General features: G+C 43.2%; 1 protein-coding gene across 1 annotated transcript; it reads right to left on the reverse strand.

Moving 5' to 3' along the window:
• Positions 1-1383: 1383 nt before the first annotated feature.
• Positions 1384-9541, reverse strand: crabp2a (cellular retinoic acid binding protein 2, a). The gene is made up of 4 exons (XM_080040003.1): positions 9203-9541; positions 5515-5693; positions 4845-4961; positions 1384-2188 (listed from the first exon to the last, which is right to left on the reverse strand). The coding sequence occupies exons 1-4, from the start codon at positions 9282-9284 to the stop codon at positions 2138-2140; spliced, it is 429 nt and encodes a 142-aa protein (XP_079896129.1). The 5' UTR covers positions 9285-9541; the 3' UTR covers positions 1384-2137.
• Positions 9542-16582: the final 7041 nt, after the last annotated feature.

Here is a 16582-nt window from a genome sequence, read left to right on the forward strand (position 1 = left end):
TGTGTTTGTGTGTGTGTGTGTGTGTGTGTGTGTGTGTGTGTGTGTGTGTGTGTGTGTGTGTGTGTGTGTGTGTGTGTGTGTGTGTGTGTGTGTGTGTGTGGGTGTGTGTGTGTGTGTGAGAGAGAGAGAGAGAGAGAGAGAGAACACCGGGGGCATCCATCCAACCTTAGTTCTGCCCAATCCCTTTTTAATTTTCATGTCCCTTAACAACTCACTCCTTGTTAAGCCCATCTGCTGTCAATCAGTTGTACCCTGTGATCCAATTGGCATTTCCTGCATTTGGAGACATGCCCAATGACCCTCACTATTGAACTACATGACCAAATGATGATTGGTCATGTAGTTCATTGTCCGACCTTAAAAAGGTCACAACAGATAAATTACAACGTTTAAAGGAGCTCAACAATTTTGAAATACAAGTCTGACACTACGATGAATATGTAGCTATAACCAACAGCCGCTTAGTTTAGCTTAGCCTAAAGACTGGAATAGGAGGAAAAAGCTCACTCTGTGGAAACCTACAAACTATGCCAAAAAAATCGATATTGCGTCACACCTTCGTAATTTCTCTTGCGACACATTAACAATACATCAGAGCCACATTTCGATATTTTATAACATGCAGGTGTTAACGGATTTCCCCTTTTGTCAGTTTGAGATGCACAGATGGCACATGAAGAAATCTGATACGCTTTTCATGTTAGTTCTGTGAATAAATACATAATTCCTGCCTTTTAGCTTTTTATGGGTATTTTTTCTTCTTCAGTTACACAGATGCAAAGGTCAGGATGGCATTGTTATTAACTAACTCTTATCAAGAAAGTGAATAACACTTTTTATTTGTATTTATATTTGTATTGTACACTTGCTCAGTGCCTGATTTCTACCTCCTATTCTCTCTTGTTTATTGTTCTGATCTTTTCTATAGTTATTGTATGCACCATTGTACCAAGGAAAATTCCTTGTCTGTGAAGCTGTACTTTGCTGCAGGATGAGCAGATCCACATGAATGTGTGATAAAAGTAAGCAGACGGAGAAAGAAAGCGGATGGAAACATTTTCCACCTTGACGTGTAGTGAGGGAGGAATAACGAGGGCATGTGGCAGAGAGATGATTGACAGAGAGAGAGAGAAAGAGAGAGAGAGAGAGAGAGAAAGAGAGAGAGAAGGACGAGAGGGACGCCAAGACAAAAAAAACGAGAGGAGAGCAAGACGGACTGGAAGGGAGGGAGGGGACAGACAAGTTATTCTAGTTGCAAACAGCTGACAGAAAGCCTAAAATAAGATGGAGCCGTCTAATGTGCACATATTCCGCAACCATAGTTAAATGCTTTTACACTCCTAATGGTTTTCAGTACAGGAAGGCCAAGAGTCGAAGTCAAGCTGAGTTAATATCGTGCTTTATTGTTTTTCCATAAAAAGAGTAGTTTACTATGATCACATTTCATATATAAAAGAGACAAAAAGTAAAAACCTTAGCAGTACTGTATCAGACTCTAGTGTAGTAATAAATATAAAAGGTCACTGAGAGATAGAAGAGGGTCAAACATGTGGGGCAGAGCTAAGGGAATAGAGAGGAAGGACACAACAAAACTGACCAGAAACTGGAAGATAGATCGGTTTACACATCTACAAATATAGTCTAACACCTTTTCTGCACACACATACACAGGCACACACAGATACACACACACACACCCACACACACACACACACACACACACACACACACACACACACACACGCACACACACACACGCACACACACACACGCACACACACACACACACACACAAACACACACACACACACACACACACACACACACACACACACACACACACACACACACAATGCCAAATAAATGAGCTGTCACTGCAAATCCAACATACATTTTCATTTTTAAAACCCAGCTAGCCACATTTGAGACAGACGGCTAAGACCATTGTGAAGATATGAGTCATACTAGATACAGTTACCACACATATTACATAGTGAAGCTATCAGAGATACTGGAATAAAACTATGGACTGCTATCTCCCAGTGCTGCCTTAACAAAGGGGACTAGCGATGCAAGTGGTGATTCAGGAGAGGGGTGGCGGGGGTCTAGGAGGACACAAGGTGAGAAGTGCTCTTGTTCATTGTCGTTCATAGACTCTGGTGCATACCACGTCGTCCGCTCTCATGGTCTGAAAAGAGAGGAGAATGTGGATCTTTTAACAATGACAAAAATACTGGCACAGTTATCTACAGATCAATGTGAATTTGTATTACAGTTTTTGCCTAATGCTTACACACTAATAGTGGTTGCTAGGCCCAAAGCATCACAACCTCTAACTTTGGTGACCATGCCCTAAACACAAGCACCAACCCTACAAACACAATAAGTGCTTTGCACTGTGTTTGAAATTCTCCAACACACTTTTTGCAAAACACTACACACAGTGTTTTACATAAGACACATTGGTCAAAAAGGAAATCACCTGCAATCCTTTGGAAAACACATCTATTTAAAATACAAAACACAACTAAAATTGGAAAAGCACACAGATTCACACACGTGAAAAATAAAAAATAAAGCTAATATAATACCAATCAGTGTGAGCCTTAGCATTACAAATAGACCTCAGGTGAGCTCAGCTCCTTTGTGAGACAGTAAGAGTCAGGGGAAGAGGACAAAAGAGAGCGGCAGGAGGACGATGACAAAGGAGACAACAGACAGAGACAGGGCCACTAGTGGACCATGTTATAGATCATGGCCTAACAATATAGGAGGCTGGTCTGAGATTCCAGCCCAACAACACAATAGCTCCATAATTAGGACATTTAGACTGGATATCAGGAATATTTTTGCTGTTGCTTCTGAAAGGATGACATTGCATGTGATGTCGATGAGGCGATGTAGCCAGACACAAACGGGAGGCGGTATCCAAAGGATTCATAATCCACTCGCCCCATTCCTTACAACACATCTTTTTTTTACTGTAATTGTTTCAGAGTTCATAGTGACACACTGAATTGCTTGTTGAACTGCGATCCTACCTATTTGTTGTGTTTTTTTCTTTTGTTAGCGAAAACCATGAAATTGCAATATAAACTTGTTTTCTTTTCTAATTGAAAATATAGTGGATCAATCTTTCCAAAAAATTCTGCAAACGGATATTTCCCCCGTTGCTTGGCAAGGGAGGACATTGCCTGTGACGTGGATGAGGAGATGTGGCCAGATGCCAACAGGAGACAGGATTCATAGCCTAAATGTCTTCCAATCATTCCCTTAGAACACTATGTTTTGTAGAATATTCTAGTTGTACCATTTCTTTTTTTACTTTAGCAAAAACCTGAAATGGCAAAATAAAATAAAAAATCTGAAGCGTTTACATTTTGTTTTCATGTGTCTAGATCAACTGTAGTGGATCAATCTTTCACAAAAAAAATTCTGTATGAAACTTTTAAAGTCAAAAACCATCCAAAGTACTGAATACAGCTGTGTTTTGCATAAAGCACATCTGTGTGTTGTTGCTGCTAGGAAAGAGTAATTCAAAAGTGCATGTGTGTAATGTTTTGATGCTAAAAACAGTTTTGAAATGGGATTGTTAGGTTTTGTTTCAAGAGTTTCATTTTGCCGTATAAGTTAGAAGTTTATCTCCATGTGCTTTGTCCTATTCGGCCTGTGTGTTAAGTTTTGACACAGTGGGCCAAAGTCTGCAACATGTGTGTAAGCATTCGGCAAAAACTGTAAAAACAAAGTATTTCGTAGAACAAGCCATCAATGTTGAATCTCTCAAGCTATTTTATTGTTTTATATGTTTTATGTCTCCAGCAATTAAAACCAATATAGTCTCACTGCGCGAAACTGGTAAAAAAATAACATTATTTTACGCAAAGTTGTTAAAAAACCAACAGGCTCAGCTCCAACACTCTGTGCAAAACACTCACACAGCTATATTACTCTTGGCTTGAAAAAGAAAAAAAGGAGTCTTGGATTTATCAATATTGTAAATAAGAAACTGTTCTTAATGTTTTATCTGGAAAAATAAAGGTTTAAATAAATAACATTTTTAACTTAATGCCAAACCTCGTGCAACCTTTGCCCCATAAATACTTGTCAGTTTGTTAGATTAAAAAAGAATAGACTCCAATGAATGCACGTGTCATCTCCGGTTGGACTGGTTTACTGGTACTCGTAAGTCAAAATAATTGTGTTTCTTGATCAGTCAATGCTTACAGCTCTGGCTCTGTTCGGTTTTCATCTTGTTCGCACGCTTTCTTTTAATGACTTCAAACTAATGCCTGGACTTGCATTTGTAATATATTGGCAAAAGCTCCTTCGTCCTTTGCCAGGAGAAAATTGTATGTATTGTAGGATTTCTAATCTGAAGGTAATTAGGTAATTTAAGATAATAGCCTGAAAATTACAGTTAAATGATGTTGTACAAATAGGTTGCAAATAAAATACATAGGGTTAGATACCAGTGTCTACCAGTACAAAGAGGAGACCCAATTACCAGGATCTTAAAATAACCATTGCACTTTTTAAATATGATGTAGGATGGTAAATAGCTAAAGAGTAGATTTATCCATTCAGTCTTTTGCCTTTGAGAATAGTCGAGTAATCTCAAGTCAAATGCAAGTTCATCATCATCAGTAGATACAGTCAAAGTCAAGTTGATTTGTATAGTCTGACTCTGAATCAAGTCCACAACACTTTTGGTCGATGCAGTAAATGCCCCATATGTACACACAACACATTTGGACTGTAATTTGTGCTCTGTAATACTGTAAACCATTAGCCTGGTTGGTTTCTAAATCTAAACTTTGACTTTGTGGATACTTATTGTGTTTTACCAGGATCAGCTTGCCGTCATTGGTGATCTCTCGGGTCCAGGACGTCTTAGGCCCCTCCCCTTTCAGCAGGGTCTGCTCACAGCTGATCTTACTGTCGGTCTCCCAACATGGAAAACTCTGATGACAGATTAAGAAAAAAGCATAAAACAAGACTCATCATCTGAATTGCTGGATGTCTAGATTAATGGATGCACAGTCATATACAATGTCATTCAGAGGCAAACGGAGATAATGAGAGAGTGGCTAATGGAGAGAGAAAACAAGCAAGATGGAGCAGGGCCATCACTGAGAGGTGATAACTTGTGATGCGCTCATCGTTACTAGAGCGATGCGCTGGCTGGATGCATGTGTTTGCTTTGGATACGGCCAAACAGAGGCCATCTATGGTAAAACGGGGACGCAACGGGGAGAATGAGGGAGGGACGGGGGGCAGGAAAGGGCAACAAGGGGGAACGGAGGGAGGACGGGAAGTTGAAAGGGGTCGTAAAGAGTGTTAGGGAGCACCGAGTAGCATGATAGGCCTTCAGAGACCAAGGGAGGGGTAAAGATATGCTATCAGTCCAAATATGATGAAAAGCCAAATGAAACAGATTGATGTAATCTGGACTCCCTCCCCATACGCCCAAAGGGGCATTTAGGGAATACATTTCTGTGTCCATGAGTTGTGTACCGTGCAGGGACGTCCGTCCACCGTGGCCTCGGTGAACTCCTGGCCCACAGTGAATGTGATGTTGGTTGTGCGGGCCGTGGTGGAGGTTTTAATGGACATGGTCTCCCTGTCCTGCGTAATCTCCACCAGTGGCCTAGAAGCTGCCTTCACTGCAATCTTACGCAGCATCACGTTGACACCTAAGAAAAAACATGTTAGAAAATGTCAAATAGGACAACACATGTCGACACAAGAAAACAATTCCTCTTGCACAAACTGTTGTGGTTAATTTGATAAAATATTCCCACGCAAGTACACACCCACAATTGGTAAATTCAGTTCATGAGGACAGATCTTTTTTGTTTTACAGTGTTGGTTTAAACTAAGATACACCCCTAAGGAACACGCCAGAAAATCACAACTGTGTGTGTGTGTGTGTGTGTGTGTGTGTGTGCGTGCGTGCGTGCGTGTGTGTGTGCTGCTTACTCTCCTGCACACTCAGTGTAAAAGGAGCAGCCTAGCCTGGCATTGCACAGCCAATAATGATGACAGAGGAAACAATGAGGTCATATGACAAAGCATGCCCATTGCCCAGCACATTAGCATTCCCCCCACACTTCATCACACATCATCTTTGCACACACGCACAAACTCAAACATACCGATTCATTTGTTGATTTTCAATTCTCGCAAATGTTTTCTATATACATTCATTGACGCTCATATTCTGACACACCGATAGTGCGTACTGTGTTGTCTTGAAACTGATGGAACGGCGTGGGAAGCGAGAGGGAACCAGGAGCAGACTGGTGTGGAGGGTGAGAGGAGATAGACGGGGGGGGGAGGGGGGCAGACAGACGAGGGGCAGTGTTCTATGTGTGAAGACCGGTGTCCAAGTGTGAGGGGAAATGTGTGTACGTCGTTCCGTGTGTATCTGCCATTGCGTTGGGTTTCGCACCCCTCACCTCTCACACATTCCCACCTGTCAGTGAGGGTAAATATATACTCACTCAGAAATGCACCGTCATTCGGCATGCACCGGGATGTCCAGGCTTTCCACTGTATGCACTGTACCGCACACACATGGTGCAGTGTGCATGTGCACTGTCAGTGTGTGCAGTGGAAGTTGTACTGTGCAAAACTCGGTGTAAGGAACTATGTGGGAATCATTTTCACCCTTTGCATGTGTTTGAAAAATAAAAATAATTATCTTTAACCATTATTGAACTTGTTGCTTTGGACTGTTCATTGTACCCAAGGCCTTGTCTAATATCTTTAGACAATTTGTATTTTCCTATATGTGATACCATACAGACATGCAATAAAGGATTAGAGAGGATGCTCATGCACTTTAAACACTTTAAACATTGTGCCTGAGTACAGTACTCAGGCACAATGTTTGCTGTACTCAGTATTTCTGTTTTATGTATACAACTCCCTTTTAAGGGGAAAATAATGAGACAGTACTTTAAGCCTTTTCTTATAATGGAGTTTTTATACTTCATTATTTAACTAAATGATATAAACAAAGGATATACATTTTTTGAATTTTTGTTGTTAAATATAATTGACAAATATTAAGATACAGATTGTAAACTGTTAGGAAATAACCAAAAATTATCCAAAATCAATTTACGTATGTATGGATTTAGCCTAAAACAAATCATCTTAAATAAACCAAAAACATTTTGGCAGCACATGCTATCTTATATGCATATTTTGACTTCATATCATGAAGATAATAACCTTACTGGGGAACGTTTACATTTTACACAGCATATCACTGCAAAGGCTATAAAGCTGCTGGAACCTTTTTTGAAATTGTAACTGTGCTCAAGATTTTTTTTCCCCCCACTTCCTAAACGTTTGGATTACTTCAAGCAACAAGTCGACCTAACTGATCTATTCAGTCTGGCCTGTGGACCATTTGGGAGCCTCGGAGGGGGCTGAAGCTTCTCAAGTAACCGCCAGTTGTTAGAAGTTAGAAATTACCTGAACAGACTCTTGCAAACCTGTGACCAAAATGCTTAAATTCACACAGACGTGGCCCGCGCGAGGACACACACAGACAGATAGACAGACGGTCAGTGTCAGCATCAGAGGTCAAAGAGCAGAGGGCAGAGGAAGCATTTGGGACTCTAGAGATGAGGGAAGAGGGGAGGAGAGCAGGAGTGAGGAAAGGAAGAGAAGATGGAAGGGAGGAGGAGGAGGGTGCTGACAGGCTGCCTCCAGCTGCGCTTTGCCCCCCAATGAAACCAAGGGCCATTCCTCTCTGTCAGTCATGCCAACGCAGAGGGACTTTATAGGAGTGAGTGTGTATGTGTGTGTGTGTGTGTGTGTGTGTGTGTGTGTGTGTGTGTGTGTGTGTGTGTGTGTGTGTGTGTGTGTGTGTGTGTGTGTGTGTGTGTGTGTGTTTGTGTGTGTGTGTTCTCTACAACTGTGTGGATTTAGCTGTTGCAGTTCCACCGATTAAGTTGGGTAGTCCATTGTAATTGTCTTATACCTCCCTCTACGGCACGCTTGCACACACTTCACAAAGACATTGAAAAAGCCCACACAAGCATACCAGTGTCTATACAGTATAATACATGCAAAAACATGCACAAATGGAAACAAGTGACCCTACACCCTTGTTATTGCCATATCATCATATTGCAATCTTCCCCTTTGTGATAGCCCCCCCCCCCCCCAACACCCCCCCCCCCCCCACACACACACACACACACACACACACACACACACACACACACATACAACCAATAAGAGACAGATGGAGGTGGAGATAAATAGACAGTTAGAGGCACATTAAATGTTAACTGGTGAGTCAGTCTAACAGGAAAGTTGGAATTCTTGCTCCCGCCCAATACTTATGTCTCTGCATTCAGAACAAGAGTGCGATTTGACAGCCATGTAATAACCTTCATATACAGTAGACAGAGAGAAAGAAAAAGGGAGGTAAAAGAAGGCGTTGTTTGGTGCATTAATCTTTTACAGACATCTCTTACGTGATGATATGAGTTCCAGGTGTTCACTTGGAAGTCTAATGGAAATTGGCTAGTAACGACAGATGGCTCTGCACGCGCACATGCAATCACGCGCGCACGCACCCAGGCTAACGCAACGACGCCGGTTCAGACGCACAAAAAACAGTGTGAAACTCAGCAGCAGGTGTTTTTCCTTTTCCCCGACTGTCACTTCAGATAATGTTGTGACTGTCCTGGACTATATCGTGCCATAACGGTCCTCTTCAACGTACACACACACACACACACACACACACACACACACACACACACACACACACACACACACACACACACACACACACACTCACACAATCTGCGGCCGTGACACAGACAGATGTGTCGCCGTTTGTCTCCATTGTGTGAGCAGGGGAGGCCAAAGGGGGAGAGGAAAGGATGAGGGGTAATGCTGGCCGGGAGCCAAAAACTTAATTTGGGGTTCTGCAGAATGACAAAGACCCCCCATCTATGCGTTACAGAGGGTGGTCATCGCATGGTGCACGGATAGTCCACAGAGGAATAATTGACCTATAATGTGCTGAGAAAGTTACAGTTTGAGCTGACACATCGGATCTGTGTCATCGAGCATGTCAATAAAAGCTCCATAAGAAAACCAGTCTCGCGCAAACAAAAAGTGAAGCTGCTACATTGTGAGTTTTGATTTTTTGACCATTTATATCACTTACCCAACTTTTTCAAGAGGTCCTCGAAGTTTTCGGAGTTCTTCATATTCCAGGTGCCACTGAAATCGGGGATTTTGTGCTCCATATTAAGCTGCGGGTAGGTTGAGGAGTAATGTAGGGGAACTGTCAGGTCCAAGTGCGCTTCTGTGCCGGTGCGTCTTGGTCAAAATGCTCCAACTGTCCCTCAGTCTGGTCTGAGTGTTTGGGAGCGCCGGATGCTTTGACCGCCTGTCCAGTTGCGTCTCTCCTCTTCCCGGGATAAGCGACTGGCTGTCACAGCTTTTATTTTAGGCCTACCTATAAGCCGGTGCACTTTATAAGCTGCTTTGCTCGATATGAATGGCACGGGAAGCACAGATACTTGGGTAGGGATGCACACGCCCCTTTATATACGGACACACCCCGCACGCCAACAGATTACAGGCAAAGGTCCGCAGTGCCTCAACCCGACCACGCCCCTGTGGGCAATATGTGCCCATCAGCGCTGCCCACTGCAGCCTGCGTTTGGAGATGCCTCCCAGCTACGCGCGTATCTTGAATAAGCCAAAGTGCCCGCGTCCTGTGCGCTCCGGAGGAAGCTTTTTGAATTGGATCTGATATTTTTTCTAAATGTTTAGGTGTATGATTTGTTTGTCCACGTGTGGCGCATGGAACCAGTGATTGCACGGTTGAAGGAATGACTTAAATGCAGTGAATAATCTTAGTGCAGAAAATGGAGGATGTCTGCTAGGCCAGTCTGTTGACAGGACATGTCGTCTTGGCAGGGCGGAGGACTGACTGGATGGCAGAGCTGTGTGTGTGTGTGTGTGTGTGTGTGTGTGTGTGTGTGTGTGTGTGTGTGTGTGTGTGTGTGTGTGTGTGTGTGTGTGTGTGTGTGTGTGTGTGTGTGTGTGTGTGTGTGTGTGTGTGTGTGTGTGTGTGTGTGTGTGTGTGTGTTGGGGGCGCTAAAGAGAGAGAGGCCAAGTTCACCCCCAGCCTCCAGGGCTCTGTGTCATAAAAATAAAAGCGGTAGTAATGGGATACAGTTTCTGGCCTAGACCGGTGGGCTATCCATTTAACGGGGCCTGCGTCAGAGGGAAAACCAGCCCGACCCCATGTGGGAGGCAGAGAGAGAGAGAGGCAGAGATTAAAATAAGAGGTGGGATTGGCGCAGGTCAGCGGTTCACCCCCCGCTGCTCGGACGGAAGAAAGGGGGAGAGGAGGAGGAGACGCGTCAGACGGGCCTGTGGGGCAGTGTCAGGGTAAGCATTCCCTATAAAGAGCACGCTCACACTGAGACACGCAAACCGTAGGCCTGTGTATGCGCGCACGCACGTACGTGAGGATGATGAATGGCAACGGGACAAAGCCGACGTTAACTATTGACTCTTGATGGATGATCCCATCCGCTATACTGCATGGCGAATTAGCGCCAGTTAAACCGGGCGATTTGGGGGGGCGGCATAGGTTACAAGTACACACCCCGAGAATACAAGGCTCAGTGTCAGACTTTTAACAAAGACGCACTGACTAACAAAGGTGAATAACAGCCTCAGATTGATATTTGGTAACGTGATATGCGCCTTTACGCACAGACTCTGCGACCAAATCCAGCGTCTTGCACCGGGCCCTACGGCTCTGTTTGATGAGAACAAAGCTGCTCTCATTGTTTCCTTAATCAGCACACACACGCTCCTCTTTGGCCACACACCATGCCACAATCACAGCATGTCTTCACAAGTTGCTCCTGGTCCAAATAACAGAGGTGAGCCATCAGTCAGCCCTATGAGAACTGTAATTTACTCTCCAATTTCCCATCGTCGCTTTCTTTCCTTCCTTAGTTAGTTGTTTGCATGTGACCTGCTGTTCACTTCTTAAAGGTGTGGTGTGTAAAGAGAATTGGCGATTTTTTTTCAGAACAGACTTGGTAGAAATGGAATGTATATAAATCAGTATGTTTTAATTAGTGTATAATTGCTTGAAAATAAAAGTTGTTTCCTTTATAACCTTCTTGAGCTTTTGATATCAACAAGTAGGCCGCCATGTTGCACCGCCATGTTTCTAGTAGCACAGAATGGCCAAACTTAAGGCCATTTACATAATGCACCTGTTGGAAGATAAAGAATAAGGACTACAGAAAAATGAACTAAATACATCTTCACCTCATCACTTGATATTGAAGAAAGGCTTGAGGCAGTGGTATGATGTAATCTTTAGTAACTATAGCTTTTTGTCTGTGAATGACGCTGTACCATCTGTACATTTCACCAAAAAACATGTTATTACCGGTACACAATTTTAAGGTTTTGCTTTGACAATACTAGAATAAAACAACCCTATAACACCTCGTCGCTGCTATGGTTGTCTGTCGAGCACGGCCTGTTCAGAAAGAGGGAACTGATCATGTCCCCTAGTTTGAAAGTGACTGATGCAAACACAAAGGTTACAATGGAGAGCTAGAGATGGGGAAAATTCATCTTCGGGCTCACCGCGGGGCCATTAGCATATTACCATGACACAACGAGAAATGCATCAAAGGCCCCTGAATCCAACAGGCAGCCGTGCAGTATAGCCCAGCGACAGCCTCACCCATCTTGTGTGCGTGCCGTTCAGAGTGGGGGCTCGATAAAGAGCTCTGAAATGTGTGTGGTGCTGCATGTCAGCACGTGATGACAAAGCACCGCTCATTCAGAGCCACTCAACCGTGCCCGGCTCTTCTCAACCTTTTTTCTCTCTGCTCATTCCTTCCTTCCATTCCCCATTTTCTGTTCCTCCTTTCCTTTACCTCATGCAACTTACCCCCCTCCATCCTTTCTTCCTCCTCCTCTTCCTCCTCCTCCGCCTGTCAAGCTTTTGTTCTTTTGTGCTGCTCTGACACATTCCTCCAGCGCGTTGAAGAGAGGGAGAGGATGGAAAGGAGAAGAAAGAATAGGGGGGGGGGGGTTAGTGAGAAAGTTGGGGATTCGAGTGCAGGTCATTTTTTATCTCATTGTTGTGGAGAAAGGGATAGGGAGAGTGAGTCAGCAAGGAGAGATCAAAGGCAAACAGAGAGTGACAGAGATGGAGAGGTTGAGAAACAGTGAAGAAGAAGGAAAAAAACTCAAGGCGACAGATAGAGACTGCTCTGTCTTTGTGAGAAGTATTAGTTTGCTCCTCCGCAGCCAACTTTATTTCACTCATCTTAATTTCTTTATTTTCCCCTCCAGCTATCACCCGGCCGTATACTGTTCACCTCTTTTGTTCTTTTGTCATCTTTCCGTGTTCACTCTCATGCCAAGAACCTTGTCTGTAAATGATATCGCCAAACACCCCAATGCAGGGATTCACAGGCTTTTGCACGCGCAAACAAGACAAAGTGTATTGTGACTCAATGTTTACATAAATGTTTGAGCCCGAGTTCACAGCAAAAAAAAACACATGATAATACTGTGTTTAAGATTCAAGATCTCAAATCTGGAGTAAGAGATAAACAGTGCTATAGTATATGTATTAGTGCAGCAGAAGGGTCTGATTCAGGAAACAGCATTTTCTGTTTCCAGTTTCTTCACCGAGGGGGTGTTCTGCTTTGTTCTGTGTTATATTATTTTAATGGATTCCTTTTAGTTTTAAACTGTTGGTTGAATAAAACAAGCTAGAGGTTATGGTTAATTGATAAACCAATCAAAAGAAAACGGTCAACAGATTTATCAACGGTGAAAATAATAATAATTTATCAAATTTAACGGTTTTATCTTGATGTTTTTCTGTCTTCAACGGTCAAGTACAATTGGTGGTGTAGAAAAAGAAAAAGCATTGTACAGCACTGGTAGACAGACTTATCAGCTGAATTCCCCTCTCTGTCTCTCTTTGGTTTTGTGGGGCCTCTGTCCCATTCAAATCAGGCAGAGTCTTGTATCAACACTTTCACCAGGGCAAACTGTACGATATCTCTGTGCTCGCTTCCTCTTGCTCTGCGTATTGTTTCCTCTTTCCTCTCTGTATTCAAATAACACAGATTTGAACGCTATCAGTGGTACTGTCAACAGACAACTTATTGTCCCAAAGAATGCCTATCCGGGTGTGAAGCCCTAATATTACACTTGGTTTGCTGTGTGTTCACTTTAGTGGTGTCGTATTACAGTTCTGTGGCCCTTGTCACATTCATGTTGCAATCACAATTTTTTGGGAAGGAGCGACTTGTCTGCACAGGTTGGAGGCCTGTGCGTGTGCACTCTGTGTGATCAGCCTGTAGTAAAGTCACACTTAAGTGGCATTCTCCACTTTATCATCCAGGTGACCTTCCAGTAAAATCTGCTCATTCCAGTAACCCCAGTAATCCCAGATGTGAACTTGACCCTGGCCTTCCCCACTGCCAAACTCCTGGAAGTCATTATCACTGGCCTTTACCCTCCGAAAGAAGGCACTGTGGACATGCATGCAGACAAAATGCGCCGGATTACAGTATCCCTTTCTTATGATTTACTTCTGTGTCAGAGGGGGGGGGGGGGGGGGGATCAGGACCTCCCTAAGGGGTCGTCAAATAAATCCGAAGGCTTACGAGAAGATAAAGTGGACAGGAAAGAAAAGAAGACTGTTCTGTGACACAAAGTGGCGTCCTTTTCTTTAATCACTGCTGTTTCGTTTATAGTGTAAGCACAAGCCATAAAAGTTCAGGAGAAAACGCTTGGTGTGACTTGCTCAACAGTTGCCCAACAAACAGCTACAGCGACTCACACGTTCGCAGCCAAACATGTGTACTGCACTGTGGGCTCCTGTTACCCCGACCCACCAAACCATGTGGTTTTGATTAATGCAGAGGAGATGGCCGCATTTAACTACCTACGTGGAAATGAGAGGCAGAGAATGAGGGAGGCCAAAGAGCAGAGTGGGCAAAGATAAGAGTAGAGGAACTGGGAAAGAGAAGGGAGACTGAAAGTCGAATGTCCATGTGGGTTTGTTATATTATGCATGTGCGGTAAATGTGTGTGACCGCAGCTTGCCAGAATCCTGACTAAAAAAACAGGGGCAAAAGTTCTTTGTTTCAAGGCAAAATGAGGCCAGCCTTTTGAGAATCCTCTGCTTTGTCTATGTAAGTGTGTGTGTTTGTGTACAATTATGTGTGTATTGAAATCTTCCTCTGGACATTTGTTACACATTAATGATTATTTCAGAGAAAAAATCTTATCTTACGGGAATCGAAGGAAGAGAGCCAGACAGTGTGTGTTGGTGCTTGCATGCGTATGAGTCAAGTCAAGCTGAGTCTCCTTGTGTACTTGAGACCAGACCTCCAGATGCCTGGGCAGTTGCACCCAGACGCCTGTATTACTCACACTCTAGTCCCTTTGTCCTTTGCCCCCCACACCCCCCTCTAAAATCCCCATTAAGTCTTTGTGGTTGTAATTATTGCGCCCATTTGTTATGAGTTGGTCTTTACAAGGGGGGGGGGGGCGTGGGGGGGTAGCGAGAGCTGAGAGCGGTTATATTAGGAAGGAAGAGAGTTAAATCAAAACCAAATATAAAGAATGTTTATTTTCTTTAGGTTATTTACAATTTGGTCCCGCGGCGTCCGTCTCTCCACCAAACTCCCCCTTCTGTTTTTACAATTTGTCCAGTTTAACAAGCCCATGGGTCCCTCTGAGGGGCTACGTGACAACAGCACTATAACAATGTAAATTATATAATCTATTTGCCAATTTATGCTGAATTGCTTTACTCTAAACAGAAAGACAGAGGAGGACAACAGGAGGGAGGTAAGGATCGCAAAGAAGAGAAGAGAGTAGGGGAGGGAGGTCAGATATGTAAAGAAAGGAAGTGTGGGGAATGGAGACGGCTGTGAAAAATACAGTGAGCCAGAGTGGACTGGACAAGAGGTAGAATGAAGGCAAAGCTGAGAAGGAAAACAAGTGCTGGTTCCCATACTTTCACAGCTTTTCACCTTATTTTACGTCCTAAAAGTTCAAATTAAGTGCAGCCGTTTTTTTTTTATCCTGTTACTCCTCCTTCTACTTGTATCCTACTTCAGTGCCCCTCCACCCTTACACCGCCTCTCACTCTGCACTCATTCTTTTATTCTCATATAGCCTTTCCTCTTTGACCCGAGTCAACGATTGTTGTTCGCCTTTGCTTTTTCCTCAGCCATGATTGTGTGTCAGCAGTCAGCATGCATTTGCCTGTGTGTGTGTGTGTGTGTGTGTGTGTGTGTGTGTGTGTGTGTGTGTGTGTGTGTGTGTGTGTGTGTGTGTGTGTTTGTGCCTGTTAAGTGACTGTATGTGTGTGTTTGTGAGACCCTATGATGATGTCATAGACGAGGAATGGTCTCACTCAGTTCAATACTTCACTGGAGGTCAACTTCTGATCACTGTTAATGTAAATTACCTATACTGCCAGCTCAGACACATATATAACACATTTCTACTTTAAGGCTCTTTTTCTTTGCCTTCTTTTGACGTGACTGCACTCTAATATGCTGCAGGCAAAATAACAGCGTGTTGGTGAATTGTATACTAAAGCTTCATCTCTCAGCATCTTTATAGTGACAGTAACTTTTTTTGAAAAAGTTTTGTATCAACTAATCTAACCCAATGTTTACAGTGTAAGGAGTCATTTTCATTGAGCCCTAATAGTATAAGCAGCTTTGGAAGCAAAGACAGGCAGGTTCAATGCTTCAGAAAAAGCATTTTCAGAACAGATCGGGTTTCTGCATATTACCTCATGCTCTGTCAGGGAAGTGTTATAACAAATGATTCATAACATTCTGATGCAAAGTTTGCAGACCACGGATTGAATGCAAAAAAAGCTGTTGGAGAGATCGACAAGTTTGTCAAGAATCAGTTTACTCCGGCTTGGCTCTTGAATTGGGACTCCTGTGTTAAATGAGTAACAATTCTGCCACCTAGTGATGAAAGTGAGGGATTGATTAGGCTTCTGACTCCGATCTGGAACCTTTTGGCTCGGTTATTTGGGAGATGTCTGGGCATGTGCAGCTAAGGTTACCCACTGTAACTGATGAAACTATTGTTATGTTGATTTGTGTTTGGAGCACGCTTTGCATTACTGCACACAGAGAACCATTCAGATCCCTGCAGGGACAGGTGCAGTTGGAAGAAACACAAGTTTGTCCAGAAAACTGTTGAGAAGCTGTCTGTGTGTGTAATTATCATATATAGTATAATAAAGGTAATTATATCATATGTCTGTGTGTGTTTCTGTGAGAGCGAGATCAACAACAGGTTTTCAGAGTCAATGCCTCCAGTTGTATAAGGACTCTTTTTTATTTTTCTATTTGAATATTTTGTTAAGGCATTCCAGGGCTGTCACTTTTGACATCCTTTTTTCAATCTTTAATGACCTGTTTGACAATATCGTCTCTACACTTTTTATCTGCACTGCTTTTGTGCTTATTTGTGTCTCAGGTGTTGCTCTCTT

Source organism: Ammodytes marinus, assembly GCF_949987685.1.
Source record: "Ammodytes marinus genome assembly, chromosome: 13".
In the NCBI taxonomy this organism is placed as follows: domain Eukaryota; kingdom Metazoa; phylum Chordata; class Actinopteri; order Uranoscopiformes; family Ammodytidae; genus Ammodytes; species Ammodytes marinus.